Source organism: Protomyctophum bolini (genome assembly GCF_963924005.1).
Source record: "Protomyctophum bolini genome assembly, chromosome: 12".
Classification (NCBI taxonomy): Eukaryota; Metazoa; Chordata; class Actinopteri; order Myctophiformes; family Myctophidae; genus Protomyctophum; species Protomyctophum bolini.
In genome coordinates, this window is record NC_137873.1 from 12,775,313 (window position 1) to 12,798,803 (window position 23,491).

The window sequence follows — 23,491 nt, forward strand, 5'->3', positions numbered from 1 at the left end:
TCCAACGACTGAAAGTCATGATTGTAAACAAGGGCTTTATTTTTCATCAACATACATCATGCATTTTGAAATGCACAAACAAACAAACAATATAAATACAGCAAACATGTCTTTATCCATGCAGTTCAGCAAGTTTAAGGTTAAAAATAAGCTACAAATATACTGCATAGGAAACATTTCAAACAATACAAATGTAAATGTGGTTTGATTTATTATTATTATTATGAGCCCGGATCATCTAGTGCAGGCTTGCTAGATAATATACCCTTACCCAACAAAAGAGAACTGTAGACACACACTTTATTCAATTATGATTCCAAATAATGGAACACTTTACCTACGTACATGTTTTAGGTCCTAAAGAGATTAGAGATGCAGTTCACCTAGCCTTAATAAAATGTATCTCTATTTTATCTCATTGTTTAATTTGTTTCATTTAATCGATTGTCCATGTGCTGAATAGTTCTTCTTTTAATGCAACGTAGCCTACTTTGTTCTTCTTTGATTCCTTTTTCCATTTTATCTAAAAATGTAAAATCCGCTGAGTTACATGTTTAGTATGAAAGGTGCTATACAAATGAAGTATATCATTTGTGCTGTTATTATTATGTACAGTAGGCTATAGGTACTCAATTGCTTGAATATAGATGTGAGCTGTCTTTTGTTGACTATAGCATCTACCCTGTCCTTTATTGACTAGGATTCATGACATCTGAGTCACTGTGGATAAAAAATGTCTGCCAAACTTTTAATCGTTTACAGGTCTCTGTTGTTGCTGCTAATCAGCTTCGGGAAGGAAGTGCCGATGGCGCGGCCGTGTCGATAGACAACCAACTCGAGCATGTACTCGTCCACCTTCACCTCCACAGATGTCATCTTTTCTGTGGACACGAGGAAGATGATGGTGAAGACGGCCACCTCGAACTCAGGGCTCACGCCGATGAAGGAACCCCCTATTGGCTTCACCAGCCCCTTCCAACTGAACTGAAGGTTCAGGACATGGTCATCTTCGTCGGGCTGGGAGATAAACAAGCAGGAAATCCATGAATCACTTTCTGTAATAATTATTTTGGTCATGTCATTATGGGCACAATCTTTTTAAACATTTAAAACAATAGAAAGAAACTTATTTTCCTTCATTCAGCCTAGGCATGTCACAATTATTACATAATGGCCTAATCGCAATTATTTTTGCATAATCGTCAATCGTTTGCATGTTCCAAAAATAGCAGATCTATAAGCTTACAAGACAAGCTTGTAGATCAGCTATTTTGTGAACATTTCTTAGCTGTCTCCCATACCACTTCTGCAGTAGTTACAGTCATCCATTCAGAAACTCTCACTGCCACCCAGTGCCTGTCTTAACGTCTCCCTGAACTCTACACAACATTCTTCTTTCTTTAACTTCCTCTGCTTGCTCTCTGTGGTCAGCAGAGAAAATATAAAACATATTTTCTGTAAGATGACCCCACTGACAACCCCACCACAGACAGTCCATTCAGATGGTCAAAGTGTAAAAAAGGCACATCGGCTTTGACTCCTTGGAGGCAAGCCTTTTAGATTATGTATGATCGTAAAGAGTCAGACAGCTCACCCCCAAATAGTCTGCTATGCATTGTGGGTCATTTTCAGAGCCTGCCTAGGGTGGGGTTGCTATTTTGCTAAAGCGTTCAATTTGCCATAATATAATAGGGAGATAAACAAGCATCGGCTTCACTGATGGCGAACCTAACCCATGGACTTCACGGATTGGCCAAGCTTTGCTGAATGTTTGTGCCACCTTACAAATTATAAGTGGTAACGGCCACAAAGGCACTCTATTCTTCTACAGAGCCTGAAAATAGTCATCGATACTGATCCACAATGGTGCTGTTATGTGAAAAGATGTGCTGGATAGTGCATTCGAAAGGAGCACCCAAGGGGTCTCCCACTGGTGCTGCTGCAACTTTGGGGAACAAGGTCTATTACTTTGGAGGGTCGCACAAAGACAAAGGCCAGATGGAGGTCCACTTCTTAAACACAGTGTCCTTATGCTGGAAGAAGTTGCCCCAAGTGACCAATGAAAGAGGAGAATCCCTTGAGCTTCCCTCCAAGCGTATCTTCCATACAGCTGCACCCATAGAAGATAACGTCTACATCTGGGGAGGGATTCCTTACTGCAACATAATTTATGCTTTTAATGTTAACACCCACAGATGGTTCATGCCCAATATTTCTGGGACTGTTCCGGAGGCAAGGGGTGGCCACTCCGCCTGTGTCTTGGAGCAGATCATGTATATCTATGGGGGATACGTCCGGCTCACTGGAAACACTAATGACATCTACAAGTTGGACACCACCACAATGGTCTGGTCGTTAATTACAGCCAGAGGTACCCCGGCACCTGCTTCATTAGGTCACTCTGCCACCATCATTGGAACAAAGATGTTTGTATTTGGGGGAGAAAGGGAGGAGGATGACAACGGGGACGACTATAGCAACAACATCAGTGTGTTTCACTTAGAGACCAACCACTGGCTGAGCACACCTTCTGCACAGCTTCTTCCAGAAGGACGCAAGGGTCATTCAGCCTTTGCCTACAATGGAGAGCTGTACATATTTGGTGGCTTTCATCAGGACACAAGCATCAGTGATCTGTGGAAATTCAATCCAGAGACCTTTTCCTGGAAGAAGATTGAGCCCAAGGGGAAATTCCCATCACAGAATTCTTGGATGTGCTGCTGCATGGTGGGAGATCGTATCATCCTCTTTGACGAAGACCTGTATATCTTAGACTTAGATCGGTGTCTGAATTTCTGAAGGCTAGGATTTGATCTGGAGCAGTCAGGATTCAGATTGGAACTGGAAGCCATGATGACAAACAAAACAGCAAGTCTAAGAATATGTAGAATATGAAGAAGAGAAGAGGAAGAATTCCCAGCCTTACAGGTAAGGGTGGGAATTGTGAGCAATGAACAACCTCAGCAACAGAAGAAAAAGCATCAGTGTACTACTCGCTGGCAGCGTGCTCCAGAGGATCTTGAAATTGAAAATGAAAAAAAATGTACAGTAAAGACAAAGAGATGCTTAGGGGAAAGTTATGGAAGAAGACTTCAGGAAACTTGCTTGTAAAAGTATAAGAACCAAGAATGGGAGACAATGGTGGAAACAGTGTTGTTTTTTTATACAGTATATGCATATTATTTATTTATTGTATTTTTTATTTATTTTATTTTTAGGCTGCTCATGTTTTTTTTTTTTTAATAATATAGCGAGCATTATATGAGATCAGAATTCTTATGGCACCATACAGGTGAAGAAATATAATTCTACAGCCTGAAAGGGGTTGAAGATATTGCAGGATGGTGTTGAAACATGGGACACCTTGCAGATATTAACGGGTGGGCACTGGAAGTTGCATTTTCATCAAATTCTGTCAGTGGATCATCATCATCTAGCTGACAAGGTTCAATGAGGTGTGAATGGTGGGTGAAAACAGATCCCAATTCCAGCAATTCAGTTCAGAGCAAGTAAACTGGCTGCTCTTAAAAGGATATAATGCTGGTGATGCAGAAATTAAAGCTTATTTGAAACTGCGATGCAACAGTACAGACTTTTTAGTTAGTTACCATAGTTTTATTTGTCTCGGTCATAGTTTATAATATAGGCTTGCAGACTAACTAGGGCCTACTGAATCGCTGCCCTCCACACCCTCCTGTGTAGCATGGCTCATGAGCTCTGCAGTGCCGTTAGCTCCACTAGCCTGGCATCAACACTGCAGAGCTCAAGACTGCTCCGGAGGAGCCAGAGCTAAATAACTAGGTATGTGTATTTTTGAAGAATGTTCTTGCAAAGCCCTAGTTTTCAATACCATATATTACCACTCCTCTGTAGAAAATCATATGTTAGAGCAGTAGTTTTCAATCGTGCTCAGGCCCCCCTCCACCCTGACAAGCACTTCGAATTATAGGAGTTGAAGCATTACATGGGGGTTGTGAGGTGATAACTGAGCTTGTAGATCCGTTATATTCAAAATATTTGCCCTTATATTATTTGACAATATGACCAGTTTTTATTTGTTGTATACGTTTGATGCAGTAGGTCTTTTTTACTTCATTCGATTTATTTATTTCTAGGTAGTAACAGGGGCGACTGTGGCTCAAGAGGTAGAGCAGGTCGTCCAATGATCCATGGGTAGGCGGTTCGAATCCCAGCTCCTCCTGTCTACATGTCGAAGTGTCCTTGGGCAAGACACTGAACCCCAAATGCTCCCGATGTGCTGGTTGGTACCTTGTATGGCTTCTGCCGCAATCGGTGTATGAATGTGTGGGTCAATGGGTGAATGTAATGCACAATCTATGTAAAGCGCCTTGGATAAAGGCACTATATAAATGCACCATTTACCATTTAACACGTTCTTAAAAGGTCCTTAAATTGACACTTTACAGCGGGACCCCCCCGGGCGGTACCGAACCACTGTGTTAGAGAACACCAAAACCACTGATTATTTTCATACCGTGTCTTTGTTTGCTCTTGCTTTGTATCCTTTGTAGTCAATGTGGTCATGCTTCTCCTGCAGGTAGAACTGGACCCAGTTGTGAAGACCCATGACCTCTCTGCCATATTTGGTCTCCCCGACAAACACGTGTTCAAAACCACAAGAATCCTCACTGTAACAAAAGAAAGGGGAGAAGAAGCAATGCTTATAATGACACGTTGTGTTGAACAATACAAGTAAGTACATCCGAGCGCCAGAAAGTTAAAGCTGCAATCAGGAAGATCTATGTCTCACCCGGGAGAGACATGTTGCAAGCGCAGACATTTATACTGCCGACGATGGAAATGAACGCACATTTGGGCAGGGGAAGATATTACGCTCTGAGCTTCAGGCAATACCTCTTGCTAACCAGTAGGTGTCCTACCCGGATGTAAGTGTCTCACCAGACAAGCAGGCCATAAACTATTCTAACAAACTCTACCATACTGTACCATATTGTTTTATTAAAGAAGCTATAACATGCATTTTAAATTTGTTTTTAATATCATATCGTTTATGCTCCTCAAACTTAGTAGCAGTTAGGGTGTAAGTGTCTTGCTGCAGGACCAGGGTTGCGGGGCAAACCATGGACCTTCTAATTCCCAGATTAATCCCTGATAGAGGTGAATCTCCTTTGATTCATAGCAGTACATACTGCAACAATGACGTTGACATAGAGGCGAAACAATCAATGGGGGGGGGGGGGGGGGGGGTCATATTTTGACAGCAGGAATTGCCTGTCATAATTTGACCCCCCAGTATCAGGATGTATTAGGATTAGGATGTTGATATTCATTCATCAGCCAACACGCCCCACTCACAGGTAGATATTGGATGGGAGACATAGCACTGACATCTGACACACACACTCATGGCAATATCTCAAATACAAATACTACACTACATACTGGTCAGCATACAGTACGTCTCCGGTGTACAGTACTACATACAGCGCAGAAACCCTTTCTGTAAAATCACTTACCCTCCACCTCGTTCCCTGTGGTAGAGACGGAACCAGATGTCATATAGCTGTCTCTTGAACTGCATGGGGTCTGATGGCGACTGTCCCTTGCTGACCAGATACTTGTGAGCACACTGGAGAGTGAGTAAGGAGATTGTCAAATAAAAGGCATCACAGAAGGATAACACAAATAGAGAGCCAGGGGATGCTTGAGGAGAATGAATGAGTTGTGACGGCAAATACAATACATGCCTTCATGCCTTCGTGCCTTTATACAGTTGCATATTATAAATAAACTAGTGTTTCCCATAGAAAGGAGAAGTTGCAATAGCCTAACATCCTGCTATATTTACAACACCAACTGTACCTTCATGACGTCAGTCTCCAGGATGGCGTCCAGGAAGAGATGGTTCTCTCTCATTTCCTCCGAGGTAACAGTCTCTGAGACACCTGTAGATGTCTCATAGTTGTCCAGCAAGCTGATGAAATCTGCATGAGGGAGGAAAGTTACATTGCAGCCATCAGGAAGTCTGATGTGTCAAAAATCACATCCGTGTGAAGTGAGGGGCGCTCTTGTACTGTACTGTCACTGTACTCTACGGGACACCCAAAATCATCATATCTACAGTTAATATTTGCGTGTGTGTGTTAGGTTGAGCACAGCCTGGTGGTGAAAAACAACCATGCTGTTTTCATGCTCAGACGCACCCAGCCAGCCACCCACACACATAGCTCCGTAAGGGAGTGGTTGCACCACTCAAAAATGTATAATTAGCCCACTTTGGAAATTCATATAAGAACCATTTAGATAGAGAAGCAAGTGCACTGTCTGGCATCAGGTCAGACGTGTCACGGTAAGCTTTTAAAGTGCATTTTAAAAGCTGCAGAGTCTGCAATGCAGCCTTATGACCTGATAGAACTTACGGGCATAAGTCTCAATACTTTTGAGTTTGTCTTCATTGACGTAGGAGAACAGCGATTCTCTGGCCTTATCTCTGGCATAGTTACTGCCCCGGGCCACGTAGCCTGCCCTCCCCTAAAGAAACAATGCAAAAAGAAGATTCAACATACCTGACACGGAGCAAGAAAACAGTCAGAATTAATTTGTATTTATATGAAAACAATTTAGTCGTTGCAGTTAATCCTAAACTTTAAATTAAGTTTAAAGTCACCTGGAGATTGATGGTGTAGTCAGTCCCTGGCTTGAGACGGTTGACATCCGACCTCCAGAGCTCGTTCAGCAACTCAGAGAGTTCCTGGTTTACGTCTCCACTGTAGAAACATAAGCAAATGTAGATGTAAAATGTAAATGTAGATCATAAAAGCTCATTTATGATCTGCCGCATGAAGATGTTGCATGTCGAAATGGCTGACCTACTGTAGCTACAAGCTCAAAGAGACTGATACAGCCGGCCTAAAACAGTGGGTATCTGGATAATAATATGTACAGTCTGTCAGAAAACAGTGAATACATGAGTGAGTATGTGAGTCTCACAGCAGTTATCCTTAACAAGCGTGTGTACATCCCAGTAGTTCATGTGCAAGTGTGTCAGAGTCAAGCATGCAGTAATCCCAAGGACAGAATAACTGCTGCTACCAATAACAAATAAAAAGGAACAAAATATTTCAAAAATAAGTTATTTATAATAAAGGAAGTACTTTGGTTCCAATTCAAAGTGTATTCAAAGAAAGTTAACACTTATTTGGTTCTCAGACAGGCACACAGTTTTGCCTGGTGTCATGTTCAACATTGTGTTGTTGAATCAACAACACAATGCCACAGAGATCTGGTTACCCCATTATGAGGAACTCCACCTGTATCATCCAGTTACCATTGTTATATTGACCATGACCATCTGGAGAATTACCAGCCTGGGTCATTACAACTTCTAAGACAAATCAATGATCATACAAGCTTTCAGTTCAGGACATCTCTAAGTGGCCCAAAAATATGCAGTTCCCACCAAAATCACAGCCATGTATGGCGATGCAGATATTCTGTTCCCAAACATTTCAGGCCACAGGACAACCCCTGAAAATTATCATATTTTAACTGGGAACAGCCCGGAACACCCCACCCTGACAATCACTTTAGTTTGACTGGTTCCAGAGATTCATATTTTGAAAATAACCAAACTACAAACAAGCTCACAACACATCACACTGTGAGGCGTTGTTAATTTGGCCAATTTGGTATTTAAAAGTTCTTAAAGGTCATTCAATTGCCACTTTAGAAATGTGCAAATATACCCTTTATACACTTATACTGCATCTTGTTTTGTTTGCTGTTGAGTGAGATTTTCTATGTGAGGTCCTGTTGTCCCTAATGGTTGTGTGAGTATGTACTTATAGATGCTTGCTTATATCACCTCTGTTTAATGTCAGTGTTTTGTTCCCTGTTATCCTACATTAAAATCTAGTGCTCATGCTCTCAAGAGATAATTACATAATTTACAAGATGGACACATTTTATCAAACGATAACAAAATATTCTTTAGTTTTGGGTCTGATAGTCTAAATCTCATCAAATGGTGGTCCGTGGCTCAAATGTTGAATAAATCGTGCTAATGAGCCTTGATATGAAAAGGGTGTATGAAAACCACTGATCTTTCTAGCCAACCACACCCTTGAGTCTGTATCACCAGATGCTGAGTGTAGATGGAATGGCAACTGCAAACTATTATGCAACATCAAGTGACAGGAAAAGGCATCTGCTGAAATAAAATCACAAGGTTCTTGAAACAACTGCCAGTGCATTTATGAATATCACAAAGGGTCCCAGTGAGCCTATCATGCTGCTGAATGTCTGACTTTCTGCAGGCAGCAGGCTACAGTTCGCATCCTGTTTGTTCCATTTTGTAGTTAGAGCAGTTAATGTGTACCAGATCTGCACATCCCACATACATGCAGCTGCAGCTCTACTGAAAAAAGCTCTGTTCAACCCTTTGAAGAACGTACTTAAAAGCTGCAGCTGTTTTAAGAAATGTTTACAAAAACAAAACTTGGCACAATTTCTTCAGCAACAAAGCAGGAAAAGCATAATTGTTACATTGTACCACAATCATTTTCCATATAGGCTACTACACGCAGTTAGATTCAGATTCATGCCTTAAAATGTTGATGAAGCAACAACAACAACAACTACTAAGACAAGTATTATAGCACTTTTTGTTTTCTTAAAATGACGGAAAGTGATGTCCACAGCATACCATACCATGGACTACTGAGGCAAGAAAATAATAAGCAGCTATGCTGCAGTCGTATCGTAAATCTCTGCACATGAACATTAAGTTCTTACCCTCTAGCCATGTCTCCGTTCAAGTTCAGTGAAACAACAGTTAAGTCAAAAACTCTACGATGTGTGGTGGTGGATGTGAGTAGAACAGTTATGCTTATGTTAGACGTCAGTCATAAAGGCAAAGCCAATGACAAGACAGAGAGAGAGACCTGCCTCCCTGCCAGGACTAGGTCCTGCCCTACCCACTACAGACGACGTCACACTGATAAGCAACAGCATGCGCGCACATAACGGCAGCAGAAGAACACCACCTCTCATAAGATGCAATGGAAAAGTTCTAACTGTACTCACATGTAAAAAAAGAAATGCCCCATCAAACTTTCAGATGCTGTTTTTATCACGGTGTGGAGGAAGAATGAGTAGGATTTTTATTGTGATCTCTCGCCCTTGAAATATATAATCCAACGGGAGGTGCGCTCATGATCACGGCAGCAGTCAGCAGAGCCTGGTTGTCCATGGCTGCACGCGCACCTGCAGCCCATCAAGTATAATTTATGCTTCGTCCCGCGATGGTGTCGCGCACGCAGACCTCTATGCTCACAGTCGCATCTAAGTCGCATCCGCGATGCAACCTTATGATATTTAGCGTGGTGACTTCTCCTTGCACCAGCCATCCAAATACACTTTCCAGTGCAACTAGTCCTTCATCTCTCCATTTTTCCTGTGACCATTTTCCAATATTGGTCTCCGCCAATTAGGACTCCTAATTCCACTGCATCCATCCTGCTACGGGCATTCCTTTTGCTTCCCTCCTTATCTTTCAGTTTGGAATTAGCTCTGGACTGGTCCAGACCATTAGCTCTGATCCATAGCTCTAATGGGCAACTCATTAGAGCTATGGATTAGAGCTAGTTCCACATGTAAGATGATTGATCACTTGAAACCTATATAGACTCAATAAAAACGATCATAATAATTATACATTTATAATGATAACAAGTTTTGATTGAGAATTATATATGTGAAGAGACCCGATCCGCCCCGAAGTTGATGCTTGCTTGATAATTTATTTTCATTTCATATATATATTTTTTTTTACATTAAAATTCTAAGCCAAATCACGCACTAAACTTTCTTACAACAACTGGCTAGAATAGGAGCTGTCTACTCTCGCCTGTCACATAGAGACTCTAGTCTAGACTAATATACCAGTGACCTGACCACTGACCAAGTCTGTCTGTACAGTGTACCCATCTTTGAATGTGAGGCGCATCACTGAGGTACCCTTTTATTTTGAAGTCCAAAAAATTCCTAGCTAGGAGGAAGCGGAGGAGGAAAGAGCGTGTTTGGCGAAAGGCGCATGCGCAAACTTCTCACGTTGTGTTTAGTGCGTGTGTTCTTGCTGTAGAACGTGTCCGTTCTCCTTTGATATTCTATTATAGTTGCAACATTGTGTCCGATTGTTTAGTTATATAGTTGTTTACCGTTGATAAATTGATTCTGTCAGGGGTTGCATTAGTGCGTGCGTGAGCCGTTATTTAAAAGGGAATACGGGAATAGCAAGCATACTGAAGCAAAGTAGCCTAACTACAGTAGGTTGGCCCTATACTGAAACCAAACATGGGACCCATACCATTATTGGAACTGGTCGCTGGGAGCTATGAGCAGATTGTATTTGGTTACAAAGTGTCCGCTGATGAAAAGGTTAGTAAACTCACTGACAAGACTTACACACTCTTTAAAGATGCAGTAAAAGTGTTACTGTTTTGATAGGATAGCTTTATTATTAGTAGGTGATTGCTACAGCCCCAATATGTTCCCTCTGTCCCTACGCTCATTCACATTGCTTGTTCATGTTCAGTAACACGTACTGACCAGACTCCATCCCTTTAAAATAGAAAATGCATTTTCAGGTCGGTCTCGGGACACCAATTTTTATCCAATCAGGAGAGAGAACTCTGGATACTACAGGAGTAGTATAGAAATTGGAAGTGATGATGACGCAAAGCAGTGAAGTTATAAAATTATAAGGGGTACTCTTTTCTAACTGGCTGAAATTGCCAAACCACTCGTGTGTTTATTAAAGAGCACTGGACAAATCCTATGTTAAGAATGATTACTTTGAGAATATTGAGCGTTTTAACAAAAAATATATAATAATTTACACTACCTTTTAATCTGAAGTGATTGATCATAGACAGCAGGGCAGGCTGATCATAAATAGCAGAATAATTTGGTGATTGATGATGTTGATTGGCAGGAGGAGTGGACAGCAAAGGCGGACTTCACCCACCATGCTCATACAGCGTCCATATCGGTGGTGGCGTGCAGCGACAGGTTCATAGTCACTGGAAGCAAAGACGAGACCGTCCAGGTCTATGACATGAGGAAGAGGGTTGAACACGGGGCGTTGCTGCATCATGACGGTAACAACCTGCTTATCAAGTCCTTAATATGGACTTATCTCCATAGTCCATATTTTAACTTTTCTTTCCCCTTTTCTTTTTTTTGTGAAGTCCATGTCCGCCCTGGGACTGGGAGGTCGCAAGTAAAAAGTAAATAAGTATGGGATAATATCTGCCTAGGTGGTTATTGTTCGGAGATAATTCAGATAAGGCGTAATCACGCTGAAGGTGAATTATATCCCGACAATGACCACCTAGGCAGATATTATCCCGCTTATTACATGACTACTTAATACATAAATTAATAAATTGACCCAAAACACAACAAAACAAGATATTTCCTTGCTTGCGTTAATGAAAGTATTCCATAAGTGTCGCACTGGCCGGCATCTGCCCAGCTGCAGCACGGAAAACAAAGAAGTGAGTTGATCAAATAGATTTCGGGTACTGCTTCGTCTATTTCTCACTCAAATGTTTTCAAAAACAATTTTGAGAGCAAGGTTTAGCTGTTACTGACATTGTGTGTGTTACATACATGGCTGTCATGTTTGAAACAGCAGTAAAGAACCTTGAAGAATCAAGCAATCAACCAAGCCATGTAATAAGCTTAAAATACTATTTAGAAGGTTTATAAATGGTGAATAATGCATGCCACGGGCTTGTCCCTTGTATCCACACACAGGCACCATCACATGTCTGGAGTTCTATGGCAACGCTCACCTACTGAGTGGAGGAGAGGATGGTCTCATATGCGTGTGGAGAACCAAGAAGTGGGAGTGCCTGAAGACCATCAAAGCTCACCAGTAAGCAGAACTTAAACCCATAAAATCTTCAACACAGTAACGCATGATTTATCACTGTGTTGTATTGACGCTACTGGGTGGACGAAACACTTTTGATGGACAATGCCCTCTAGATAGATAGATAGTACCCACTCACACATACTACTTTAATCCATCCAACTGCGCTTTTCTTTTTGAGTGGTGCAACCACTCCAAGGAACCGCAATATCCCTATGTCCTAACCTATGTCCCGATGTTTAGAGTACCAATAGGGGGTGCTGTTGCACCACTCGCTTCAGACTGGTCTGATTTTTAGGCAGGCACTGACTCACCCAATAAAGGCACACAAGCTAAGTACAGCTGCCTCATTACAGATAACAAGCAGGGAAAATGGTTTTTCCCATTGGGAAGGTCAGGGTGACCCGAAACATGGACAAGAGCCGCTGCTCCTTTGCATAGGAAGGAGCCAGTCAAGGTGGTTCGGGCAGCATATAGTAAGGGTGTGTAGCGTTAGTCCGACATCCAATAATCCGACACCCATAAATCCAACTAACCAATATTCCGACCATAGAACCCCATACTAACCCTATCCTCAGACCCTAACCATATCCGCATGCGGAAGCCACGGGTGAGTCTTAACCGGACTAACACGTGCCCCCCAGAATGCCTTTTGTTCGCTTCCCCAGGGAGGTTTTCTAGGGACATCCAGCCGAGAGGAGGTCATGGTGCAGGCTGAGCAACAAGTGCATGACGGACTGGGAACACTGACCTCAGGATCCTAGAGTCAGAGCCTGGTTAATGTGACCAGGGAAAGGGCGGAACTGCTGCCTCCATGACCCGACTTTGGGTCAGTGGTTGAAAATGGAATGGAATGATATGAAATGCTTAACTAATTATGCTTAATCTTGTGTCCGCAGAGGTCATGTGACATCACTGTCTGTCCATCCCTCTGGGAAACTCGCACTGTCAGTCGGGACAGACAAGACACTGAGGTAGGAATTAGTTTAATGAGAGAGGTGTTTTGGTACATAAACGTCAAGTCAAAATTGACCTGTGCGCTTTCTGTTGCCCCAGGACTTGGAACCTCATTGATGGAAGATCAGCATTCATCAAAAACATCAAACAGAGTAAGTTGCAAATGTAGGGATGAAATATGTGTGAAGAGACATAAAAAAGTGCGTGAAAAATAATTGGCTACTGTAAATACAAAAATAATATAAAACAAATACTATATCTACATGCACGCAGCATGTAATCTATTTTTGCTGCTTTTCTGCAACTCTTATATGATAAGAGGTTAAACTTTTCCTTCACTTCTATCAGATGCACACATTGTGCGATGGTCCCCAGATGGAGATAAATATGTGGTGGTAATCAATGACAGAATAGACATCTACAGCATGGAAACGGCCTCGGTGACAGGAACTGTCACAAACCCCAAGAGGATCTCATCTATTAAGTTCTTAACAGTGAGTGAGTTCTGTGCTCTGCAGTCACACCTGTGTCAAGTACTGTCTGAAATACGTGTTGCTGTTTGTTTTGTCTTTCAACCAGCGGTCCCCAGCTAAATGATGGGAGGGTTGGTAATGGTAACCAAATGGACCCTTATTAGATATTTTAACTATTTTAGAGTGTAAATGGACCCTTATGGGTCCATTTGGTTTAATCTTACTCTTTCAAGAGTTACATTATTGTTAAACATTTGCATCACTTAATTTACAAGAAGTCTACACAATTAAAGAATTGTTATTTTTATCAACGTTTGCCTGTTATCTGTCCTATGGTACCGCATCAATACAGCATGTATTATCCAACAACAACAAAATATTCTTTAGTTTTCGGTCTTATAAAAAAAGGTTGAAAACCACTAGTCTAGTAATACAGATTCCAGAAGGGTGGGATTTTTCACATAGGATGTCTAGTTTAAATTGTTGTAACCATTATTTGTAACCGTTATTTGTAAGTACTAGGTTACCTAGGCATTTGAACAGTCCTGTCAGCCAGGCGCGTTAGGTTCTTATAACGTCAGTGGGTGCTCCCCAGTCCCGCCCCCAGCCACGTGGCGGCCTAGATCCAGTCAGATTAATATATTTCATCAACTTTTATTGAACAGGTCAATCGCAAAGAATAATTGTTTCCTAAGAGAGTGAGAAAACACCACAAAACAATCTTTCTCTAACATTCCCAATTTTAAAAAGCCAGTATTATTTTGTCTGTACCTCCTTATTGGCAAAATAAATTGCCAATATGGTGCAGCCAAAATAACGAAGGCTTTTAAATTTTCCTTTTTTATTATTTTTAAAACAAGGCAGCGCATTTCACTCTACAGTTGAAATGTTATTACTGTTGCTATTATTAGCACATTGTTTTTTTAGAAAAGAAAGAAAAAGCATTCAGCATTTTTTTACTTGAATATTTCATTGTTGAGTAGAAATGAGATACATGAACTGAAAACATGAAAAAGTGTACATGTACATATTTTTCAATTTCATTTTTAAGGGTAGACGTAATAAGCGTAGGCTTCGGTCTATACCCTTTTTCCAGACTATGAAGTATTGTGATGAATTAAGACTGTTTGTTGTATGAAAAAAGAAAAGAAAACTAATAAACTAAACAAGTTTTACAGAAAATGTATGTTTGCCTTTCAGAACTCCAAGTTGGCCGTTGCAGGAGACGATGAAATGGTTCGTTTGTGCGATATTGACACGATGAAATGGCTGGGTGATTTCAAGGCTCATGAAACCAGGTGCATTTATTCTGCCTTTACCCATTGCATGATAATGCTTACGCCTCATTTATACTTGCACGCTGACGTTGCACAACAAAAATAGTTGATCTACAAGCTCACAATGTGTCATGCTGCGATGCGTTGTGAGCTTGTAAATCGGCTATTTTCGGCACGCGACACCGGCAAACAACAAAAATCAAGCCATATTTGCCCATGTGTGAATTGCATCTCTGTATTCATTCCAGAGTGAAAGCGCTTGAGACTGTTACTGTGGAGGACTATTGTGTTCTAGTCACGGCATCAAACGATGGATTTATCAAGATGTGGAAGCTCCATCTAAAAGAGGCATGTCTCCTTCTGTTGCTTTTGTTACACATGTGTAGTATGTGATTCTTTCAATTGAGCGCTGTTTTGCACGGTCATAGTAGGTTCTACGTCATTTTCTTCCCCCAATATTATAGTTGCTTGTAAGTTGTAGCACATCGAGGTTAATGAAATTAACTTGCTCAGTGCTTTTAAAGTTGTAAACTGCAAACCAATAAATACAAATGCTACATATTATTCCTGCATTAACTGGTGGCTCAGTTAGCTCACAGACCATTGGCTTGTGAGCGGCAAGGACCCAATTCCAACTCCTAGTCTAGTTTATAGCATGTTTCTGTCTTTGCATTCTCCCAAGACAGGGGTTTTCAACTGATTGTAAACGAGGGACCACCACCCTGACTTAGAATCAACCTGGGCACCACTGTTGTATTGGGTGGGGGATATGGGCTAAGATTAGTGCTTTTGTAACACTTGCTATGCATCCCATCCCACTGTTTCACAATCAATGGTCCAATGACCATCATTTTCTAATAATAATAAATTACAATCTGGTGCACTTCCCCCTCTTGAGATTCTAACTCCCTTTTTCTGTTGAATTTCTTTACCTCCAACTTTTCATTAAATGACTACATGGACGGTCATCATAGGTCACCAAGTTATTCACTTCACGGTTTCTCAACTAGTGGAAAAAAAGAGAGAAATATAAATCAACAAATCCTACATTACTAAATGCGATGTCAGGGACCACATGCAATACCTTCACGGGCCACCAGTGGTCTCTACTGTTGAAAACCCCTGTCCTAAGAAATTAAGCATGCGATCCTAGGGTAAAACACTCTGTAGTAGGACAGTGTTGTAGTAGGACATCTCAAAAAGGAGTTATTTTTGGCAAGTAACACATTTGTGAGATGGAGCATAAATAATCCCATTCAAATTGGGAAAGCATTTGTATCATTTTCGATGTTTTTCAGAAAATACTTAAAATGTAGTGGTTTAGAACAGTGGTACTCAAGAATAGCATATATGAAAGCTCATACATCTTGTACATCTGCTATTTTTGAACATTTTTGAAAAAAGTGTCTTTTACAGAAATCTTCTCTTCTGGGAGACCATGGCACAAAACATTCAGATGGGGACCAAATAAATTGCCTCCTTGCCATGGAAAAGTTTGAGAACTACTGATTTAGAAGGCATTAGTAGAATCGGACTCGGGTCTTACTCTTAACCCATTAAGACTTGAGACCCGATTCTACAAAATGTCTTCTAAATCCTGGCAGTTTTCTGAAAAACCTATGTTTCTATAGCAGTCGTTCTAAAACTATTTCATGTCAAGGACCCCAAAATTGATATATAATATGTTGTTCCAGTTACCCCCAGAAGCAAAGATATGAGTTAAAAGCGTTCGCTGTGAAAGAATATATATTCAACGATTTGCACACGTTTTCAAGATTTTTCAAAAATAGCAGATCTAAAATCTCATAGCGCAGCACTCGGTGCTCGGTGCACACTTTATCTATTTTTCAACAGCTAAAGTTGAATGCATATTCTGTATTGATATTCAGGAGCTGGAGCCACCCACTCTGCTCGGGGAGTTGAACACAACCGCCAGACTGACCTGCCTGGCTGTCAGGAAGCCCTCAGCACCGCAGACGACACCGGAGATAACAGCAGAGGCAACGACTTCTCAAGGTACCAAAATATAGCGGCAGTTCATGTCTTTGGGGCAGGGGTCATCATTGTGTCTGTCCATGCACGGACAAGAAATGTGTCCGTGGCAAAGACTTGGCCTCCTGTTTTTTTGCTTTTGATCATAAGACCCAATAACTGAATGTCAAGTCTCCAGGTTTTCTTCGGACTATGTATGACACTGATTTACTACGACATTATGGCATATTATGAGTCCAACTAGTAATAGTGGTTCTCAAATGTTTTAGGACCCCCTTAACTCCAAGAGTGTACAAATGGAACCATTTAGATGGTCACTATACACCGTACAACAAAGTATATTGGGATTCGGTGGTTTCAAGTGTGTACCTCATGGTTGGTTCTGATCTGTGTAAACTCAGCGTACATATGTAAAGATTATGTTTATTCATGGATTGTGAAAGACGTTGAGATGCACATTAACTGTTTATCCTAAATAGACATACATCTGGAGAGCTGATACATCTCAAGAGCTGATATTTTTTGTCACACTAAGGGCCGATTCATACTCCTATGTTACCGCTGTTTCGGTGCTGTAGTGCCGAAATTATTTCGGCTCGTCAGAGATTTTCAGTAGCACCGAAGAGCCGACTTTAGGGCGGTACCCCCCCCCCCCCCCCCCCCCCCCCCCGAACCTCAAATGACGTCACATTGTAGGCTCTACAGCGCCGAACCGACTTTTATTCAGCTCTAAAATAGGAGTATGGATCGGCCCTTACACACTCGATCGTTATCTATATCCGTTCACAGAACTTTTGCAGCAGCTTCCAAAGACAAAAAGGGTCAGGATTGCCGCTGAAGAAGTCGTCATGGAGGATGAAAGTAAACCCCAAGAGAAGAAAAAGAAGAGCAATAAAAAGGCAACGCAATAAAAGGATTTATATTGAAGCCAGGCCTTGTCTGATGTGCCATTGACTGTAAATTAACTGGTTTATGCCACCAGAGGGTGATAGAGGACCACTTGTACAGAATGTGATTTTTCTATATTTAGTATATTTCTTTCTTTGCAGCCAAAAACTAATGTTCCAAACAAACGCCCCTTTTGTTGTTTAAATAAAATAATAATCATTATTATTATTATTATTAGTTTACACTTACACAAGAAGGAAGTTGCTTTATTTTTAAAGTTTTTGAACGAACCCGGAAGTAAACAAAGTGTGCTCAGAACAGAAGGTGGTTGTGTGTTAACTTCTTACTGGTTTCCTATAAATAAATACCAGGTACATTTCTTTTGTTGATTCTTCTACTCAAGCATTATTATTATTATTAGAAAATTTAAGCAAAAGACGTGTGCTCATTAATAAAGGTGAAACAAAAAACGCCAGTTAGTTACAATTTGACAATACAATTCTATTTACATTTAATATGAATTGTTTCTAGGCCGTGTGATAATGAGTCTACCTTTAGACTGGATTGGGTTCAGCTATGCCGCATTGGTATCAGCAGGAGGAATCATGGGCTACATGAAAGCAGGTATGTTACGTGGTATGAGGGCAGACAAAACCATACATTAATGATTCAGCAATCAGCATAGTCTGCCAGTTATCAGTCTGAGTCAATGGTGGAATTGGTGTACTCAGTCACAAGACACAATGTCAACATCACCATGTAGAAAATTAAGAAATACTCTGTAATTTACTTGCGTAAAAGTACAAAAGTATGGCATAACAATATACTTGGAACAAAGTACCAGAAGTAAAAGTACTCGATAGCCCAAGTTTCCAAATATATAAAAAATAGCACATCTACAAGGTTACAAGTAACAAGTGTTGCAAAGTGACGTGTTGTGAGCTTGTAGATCTGCTATTTTCAAATAGCCAAAATATATATATATATGGATGAATTGGTTTGTGTTTTGTTTTGTTATAATTATATAAATCTTCAAAGCATTTTCGAATAGTGGAGTCAAAGTGCAATATTTGCCTCTGATATGTAGTGAAGTAGAAGTATTGGAAATTTAAGATACCTGTAAATCAACATGGTACAGTACTTGAGTAAATGTTACTTTCCACCACTGGTTATTGTCAACCTTTTTCATTCCAAGGACCCCCAGTTGGATATGCATTAGGCTAGGCAAAGGACACCCATTTGCTACGATCTCTGGGACCCAGTCTGTAAAAAGAAAGTACTCTATAGCGTACAACTGTACACATAACAGTCCATATGGTTCATGTGTGTGTCAATCCTTTGAACTGGGGACCCCCTGGAACCACCTGAAGAACCCCTGTGGAGCCGGGGGCCAGAACTGGTCTACACAAAAGTATCCATCATTTTTTAATGCTTGAGAGACCTGTGTGTTTGTTAATTCCATTACAGGCAGTGTCACCTCTTTGGTGGCAGGGCTCATCTTTGGACTCCTGGCCGGGTTTGGAGCTTATCTAAGATCTAAAAATCCCAAGAATGTGTGGGTTTCGCTGGGTGAGCAAGTTCAAGTTGTTCAATTGACAAAAGCACAACTGATGCCAAACATTGTTCTACGTCCCTTTAATTGAACCCACTGAATACACTGACAGCACACAGGCACGTCAGGGACACTGGCTGTTGTGATGGGAATGAGATTTCTCAACTCCTGGAAGTTAATGCCAGCTGGCCTGATGGCATCGACGAGGTAACTGTCAGAAAAATCTTGATTAACCACTTTCAACTATGGCTTGAGGAACCCAATAGAACAGGGTGCCACTTCTCCATTGAACCCAATGCCCTGTCGTCCTATTACTTTGAATGGTGTGCTCTATATATCCATCCATCTTCAACCACTTATCCGGAGTTGCGTCGTGGGGGCAGCTCCACTAGAGAGCTCCAGACTTCCAGCTCCAGTGTAACATTAGTAACTTCCTCCTGGGGGATCCCGAGGCGTTCCAAGACCAGTGAGTCGATGTGATCCTTCAACTGCACCTTGGTTTGCCGCCGGGGTCTCCTCCCAGTGGGACGTGCCTCGAGGACCTCCCTAGGGAGACGCCCGAGAGGCATCCTAACCAGATGTCCGAACCACTTAAGCTGGCTCCATATATTTGGTACAGTGTAGCATCTTTGTCAAATGAAGCATAAACCTCTCAAGAATCATACAGGGATTTAAAGGGTTATTTTAAACAGTGCGTAGCCATAGCAAATAATCGCTTTGAAGAACCAAAACAATTAGTGTGTGTAGTTAGTTACAGTATAGTGCTTGATGTGGACATTGACTGAAATTTGAATATGTGCCTGGTAGGCTGAAAAACAACAACCAGTATTTTGTCTCTGGCAAGGAAGCAACCAAGGTGCTCAGGAGGTGTGCAGGTATAAAAATTGTAAAAAATAGTAAAAAGGTGCTCCTGGGATCAATCGGGATAACACATCGATATTTTGTCTCTGTTCAGTCACTATTCCATTATAAAAACATATATTGTAGTATGTCTCTTGTACAATACAGAAACAACAGTTGACAAATGTTATGACAGACAAAAAATACATTGCTGTGCAATGTGTGGATGGATAGTAAATAGACAATCTACAAGCTCACAACGCTGTGACGAGCTGTGAGCTTGAAAATCGGCTATTTTCAGACTGATGCCTGAAGGTCAGTAGACCCAAAGCTTGCAAAATAAATACTTTGTGCGCAGATCTGAGTGTGCAGAGCTTCCCTTTATTTTTTTCATTATCCTTTTGTGACTCCAGCAAATGAGCAGTGGTTATTTTAATTTTTTTTACTTGAAAGTATTGGAAATGATAAATAATTTTGACACAGATCTATTCTGGCGGTCCCTGGCACAAAGCATTTTCAGATGGGGATCCGTGGCCAAAAACATCAATTATGACATCAATTTGGGGGTCCTTGACACAAAAATGTTTGAGAACAGAGTGCCTTAAACAATCTTTGCATCCTGGCAATAAGTATGGATTTCTCCAATTGGCAATGGTTTAACACAGAAATATGTACATTTCTCTCTCGTATACTTCTCACAGAAGTATGCATTTCTCGCATTGCTCAGTGGTTTAACACTTTGGATTCTATGCTACAGATTGCCTCCATATTTGGTAGTCCAGTCTCTTCCATGCACTGGCTGTATACTGTATCTGTGCATTCCTGGACAGGAGGGTTAAGGTATTACTCTGTGTTACTGTTGCATCCTGGGATTTGTTTTGTATTTTCTCTTCCATGCTTTGTGCTCTGTGAGATCAAATAAAGAAACAGACAGTTAAAGATTCATTATGGATTATTAGTTTAGGAAAGAATATATATGTAAATTAATGCTTTTATCTTACCTTCATTAAAACCACACCGGTTAAGGCTTATGTCTGGATGTTTTGATTTTAGACTCAATTCTTAGGTCAGTGGGAGATGAAAGGTCAACTGTAATATTGAAATGCACATAAAGAAATGGTGGAATCAGAGCATTGTTTATGAATTGGTTGGCTTTTTTGTGCTAAACCTTCTTGGAATAACAGATGGGTGGAATTGATTGCATCAAGAAACTCGTATTCGTATCTTTACTTCCAAAGTAGTTGTATCTTGCACTCGTAAATTAAAAACAACCCATCTGCACTTTCAGGGAGTAAAACAACTGTTACCAGTACAATTTTCTGTTTAAGTCTGTTTAAAAATAATTCAGCATTTCTGACTCAATCATTGATCATGGATGGTTCACTGACTGTGTGTCTTTTATTTAAAGAATATATCCACATGCAGATATGACTCACTTGCAGAAGTGCCTGCTATTATTGGTGCCAAAGTCAATCTTTGTCCATGCACTCCTATTTGGTCTTTGGTAAATGATGACAGGTACATTCCTGCTGAGTTGTAGGTGTTGCTCACCAAGTTGTCTGAAAATGATAAATAGAGATCAACTGGAAGATAAAGATCCATTCATACATAGATGCATGCCGACAAGTGACCTCGTGCTAGGAGGATAGATTAGGCTTAACCGATTAAGACCTGAGGACGATTCTAAAAATATATTTTTTATGTTTTCTGAAAAATGTATGCTGCTATATTGGTGGTGTTCAAACTTTTTCATGTATTTGGCCGCCGACCCCATCTCAAAACATTTTGTTCCAGGGACAGGGGAATGTTCACTTTACAAGATATATTCAGGTTTGCACACATTCTCACAACTTTTCAAAGATATGATTGTGGGCTGAGAAATATTATTGTCCATGGTGTATAGTTGTATACACCACCACCATCATGCTCCAAAGCTTAAAAAGGTTTATTTGGGTTCCTTTACACTGAAAAGTTTACAGTGTAAAGCAACCTAAATAAACCTTTTTTTAAGCTTTGGAGCATGATCCAATGTGGCACCTGGTTTTGCGTGCTTTATTGTTCTTTTCTGAGAAATATTAACCACATTTCTCAGCTACAGTATATAGCCTGGCATATCCTATTTATTTGGGGTGGGGAAAATAAATGTTTTTTGGTTTTTTTTGAAGAAAACAAAAACATCTACAAGCTCACAATATGCAGAGCGTAATGTATTTATTATGTATATGTCCCAAACATTTTAAGGTCCAGAAATGTTTAAATAAATGTTTTAGTTGTATAAATTCATGGAATTCCTATAAATTCCAGTCATATTAATGTCATATTAACTTTTTATTTAAGCCCTATGTATGTAAGGACATTCCCCAAATATGGAAAGTACTTTTTGACTGCCCTCAAAGACAGAGTTGATGGCAGGTGTAACAGATGACCATGTGTCTTCATCTCTAATAGAGAAAGTGATCTCCTGCCCTCTCAATCTCAGATATTTGATCTTCACCTGGATCCTTAATACTCTGATCTCATTAATAAGGAACGAAGGGGAAGCAATGTGGGCTTTTGTGTAACAGGCAACTTAAATACTATGAATAATACATTTCCTCTTTTGATTTAGAAACTGATGCTTTAGAAATTCCACTTCCATCTGATCAACGACCAGGAAAGGTTTTTTTTACCATTTAAGCCCTAATCTATACCTCATCGCATGACAAATAGTGAAAATCTATAAACTCACAAATGCATTGTGATGTGAGCTTGCAGATCATCTATTTTCCCTATTTTTGAAAAAATGTAGAAATAATTATATTGAAAAAAGTTCAAACATTTCGCCTTTAATGACCCAAATAAATTAGGGACGCCAGGTTGAAAGTTCAAGCTTGCTCATCTCTATAAGGTTGTAATTAACTGTAGTACCGTTACAAGAATGTATCAGCTGGCTCTGCAGTTTGCAATTAAAACAGTCCATTAGTACTGGGAGGGAGGACTCGATACCTGCTGAAATGGAAGACATACTTTAACCTGTTCATCATTTCCTCATCAAGAGTAGAATGCCAAGCATTTGATAACAGGGGTCATACGTGGGTGAAATACTTCTTGGAGTTTCAGATGGGTGGAGTTTGTTTATGGGACTACGGAACTACTGGGCAGAACATTAAGATGATACTAGCAAAATAAGATGAATCATGAAAGTCGATTTTATGAGTAACTTATCCCATTAAAACCGGGAAAGCATCATTGTCATTTTAGATTTTAGCGATGGCTCTTCAAAAATAGCAGTTCCACAAGCTCACCTCGTGTGCGTCACTTCGTGCTCACTTCTGGAGTTTTGAATATTTTTGAAAAAGCTCAAAGGAGTGAGAACTATGGATTTAGAAGGCGTTTGTAGAATCAGCCTCAGGTCTCAATAGGTTATGCACCGCACCAGAAAAAGGTTTGAAATAATTCTTTACAAATAGACTATGTGATTCACTCAATACTTTCAATGCCTTACCTTTAATAAGACGATACCCTGATCCATGTGCATGGCATGAGCTGTCCCAAACGTTTCTGCCCACCAGCTGATCTCGTGCTGACGAGTTGGTTTTGGGTTTTACTCCTG

The 23,491-nt window shown here is 40.5% G+C and overlaps 3 protein-coding genes across 3 annotated transcripts; 2 read left to right on the forward strand and 1 right to left on the reverse strand.

Annotated features, from left to right (window-relative positions):
- Nucleotides 1-21: 21 nt before the first annotated feature.
- On the reverse strand, nt 22-8,862 carry LOC308324856 (uridylate-specific endoribonuclease C-like). The gene is made up of 7 exons (XM_080777170.1): nt 8,776-8,862; nt 6,650-6,749; nt 6,402-6,513; nt 5,845-5,966; nt 5,499-5,611; nt 4,496-4,649; nt 22-1,017 (listed from the first exon to the last, which is right to left on the reverse strand). Exons 1-7 carry the CDS (start codon nt 8,784-8,786, stop codon nt 757-759), a joined length of 873 nt encoding a protein of 290 aa, XP_080633296.1. The 5' UTR covers nt 8,787-8,862; the 3' UTR covers nt 22-756.
- A 1,210-nt stretch (nt 8,863-10,072) lies between these two features.
- pak1ip1 (PAK1 interacting protein 1) lies at nt 10,073-17,729 on the forward strand. Its single transcript, XM_080777412.1, has 10 exons — nt 10,073-10,419; nt 10,976-11,141; nt 11,803-11,923; nt 12,820-12,894; nt 12,977-13,029; nt 13,226-13,371; nt 14,551-14,648; nt 14,876-14,975; nt 16,517-16,643; nt 17,409-17,729. Exons 1-10 carry the CDS (start codon nt 10,336-10,338, stop codon nt 17,528-17,530), a joined length of 1,092 nt encoding a protein of 363 aa, XP_080633538.1. The 5' UTR covers nt 10,073-10,335; the 3' UTR covers nt 17,531-17,729.
- Nucleotides 17,730-17,988: 259 nt separating this feature from the next.
- On the forward strand, nt 17,989-19,270 carry LOC308326067 (transmembrane protein 14C-like; the record flags this gene model as incomplete). The annotated part of the gene is made up of 3 exons (XM_080778878.1): nt 17,989-18,131; nt 18,975-19,076; nt 19,179-19,270. Exons 1-3 carry the CDS (start codon nt 18,050-18,052, stop codon nt 19,268-19,270), a joined length of 276 nt encoding a protein of 91 aa, XP_080635004.1. The 5' UTR covers nt 17,989-18,049.
- Between the last annotated feature and the right edge of the window lie 4,221 nt (nt 19,271-23,491).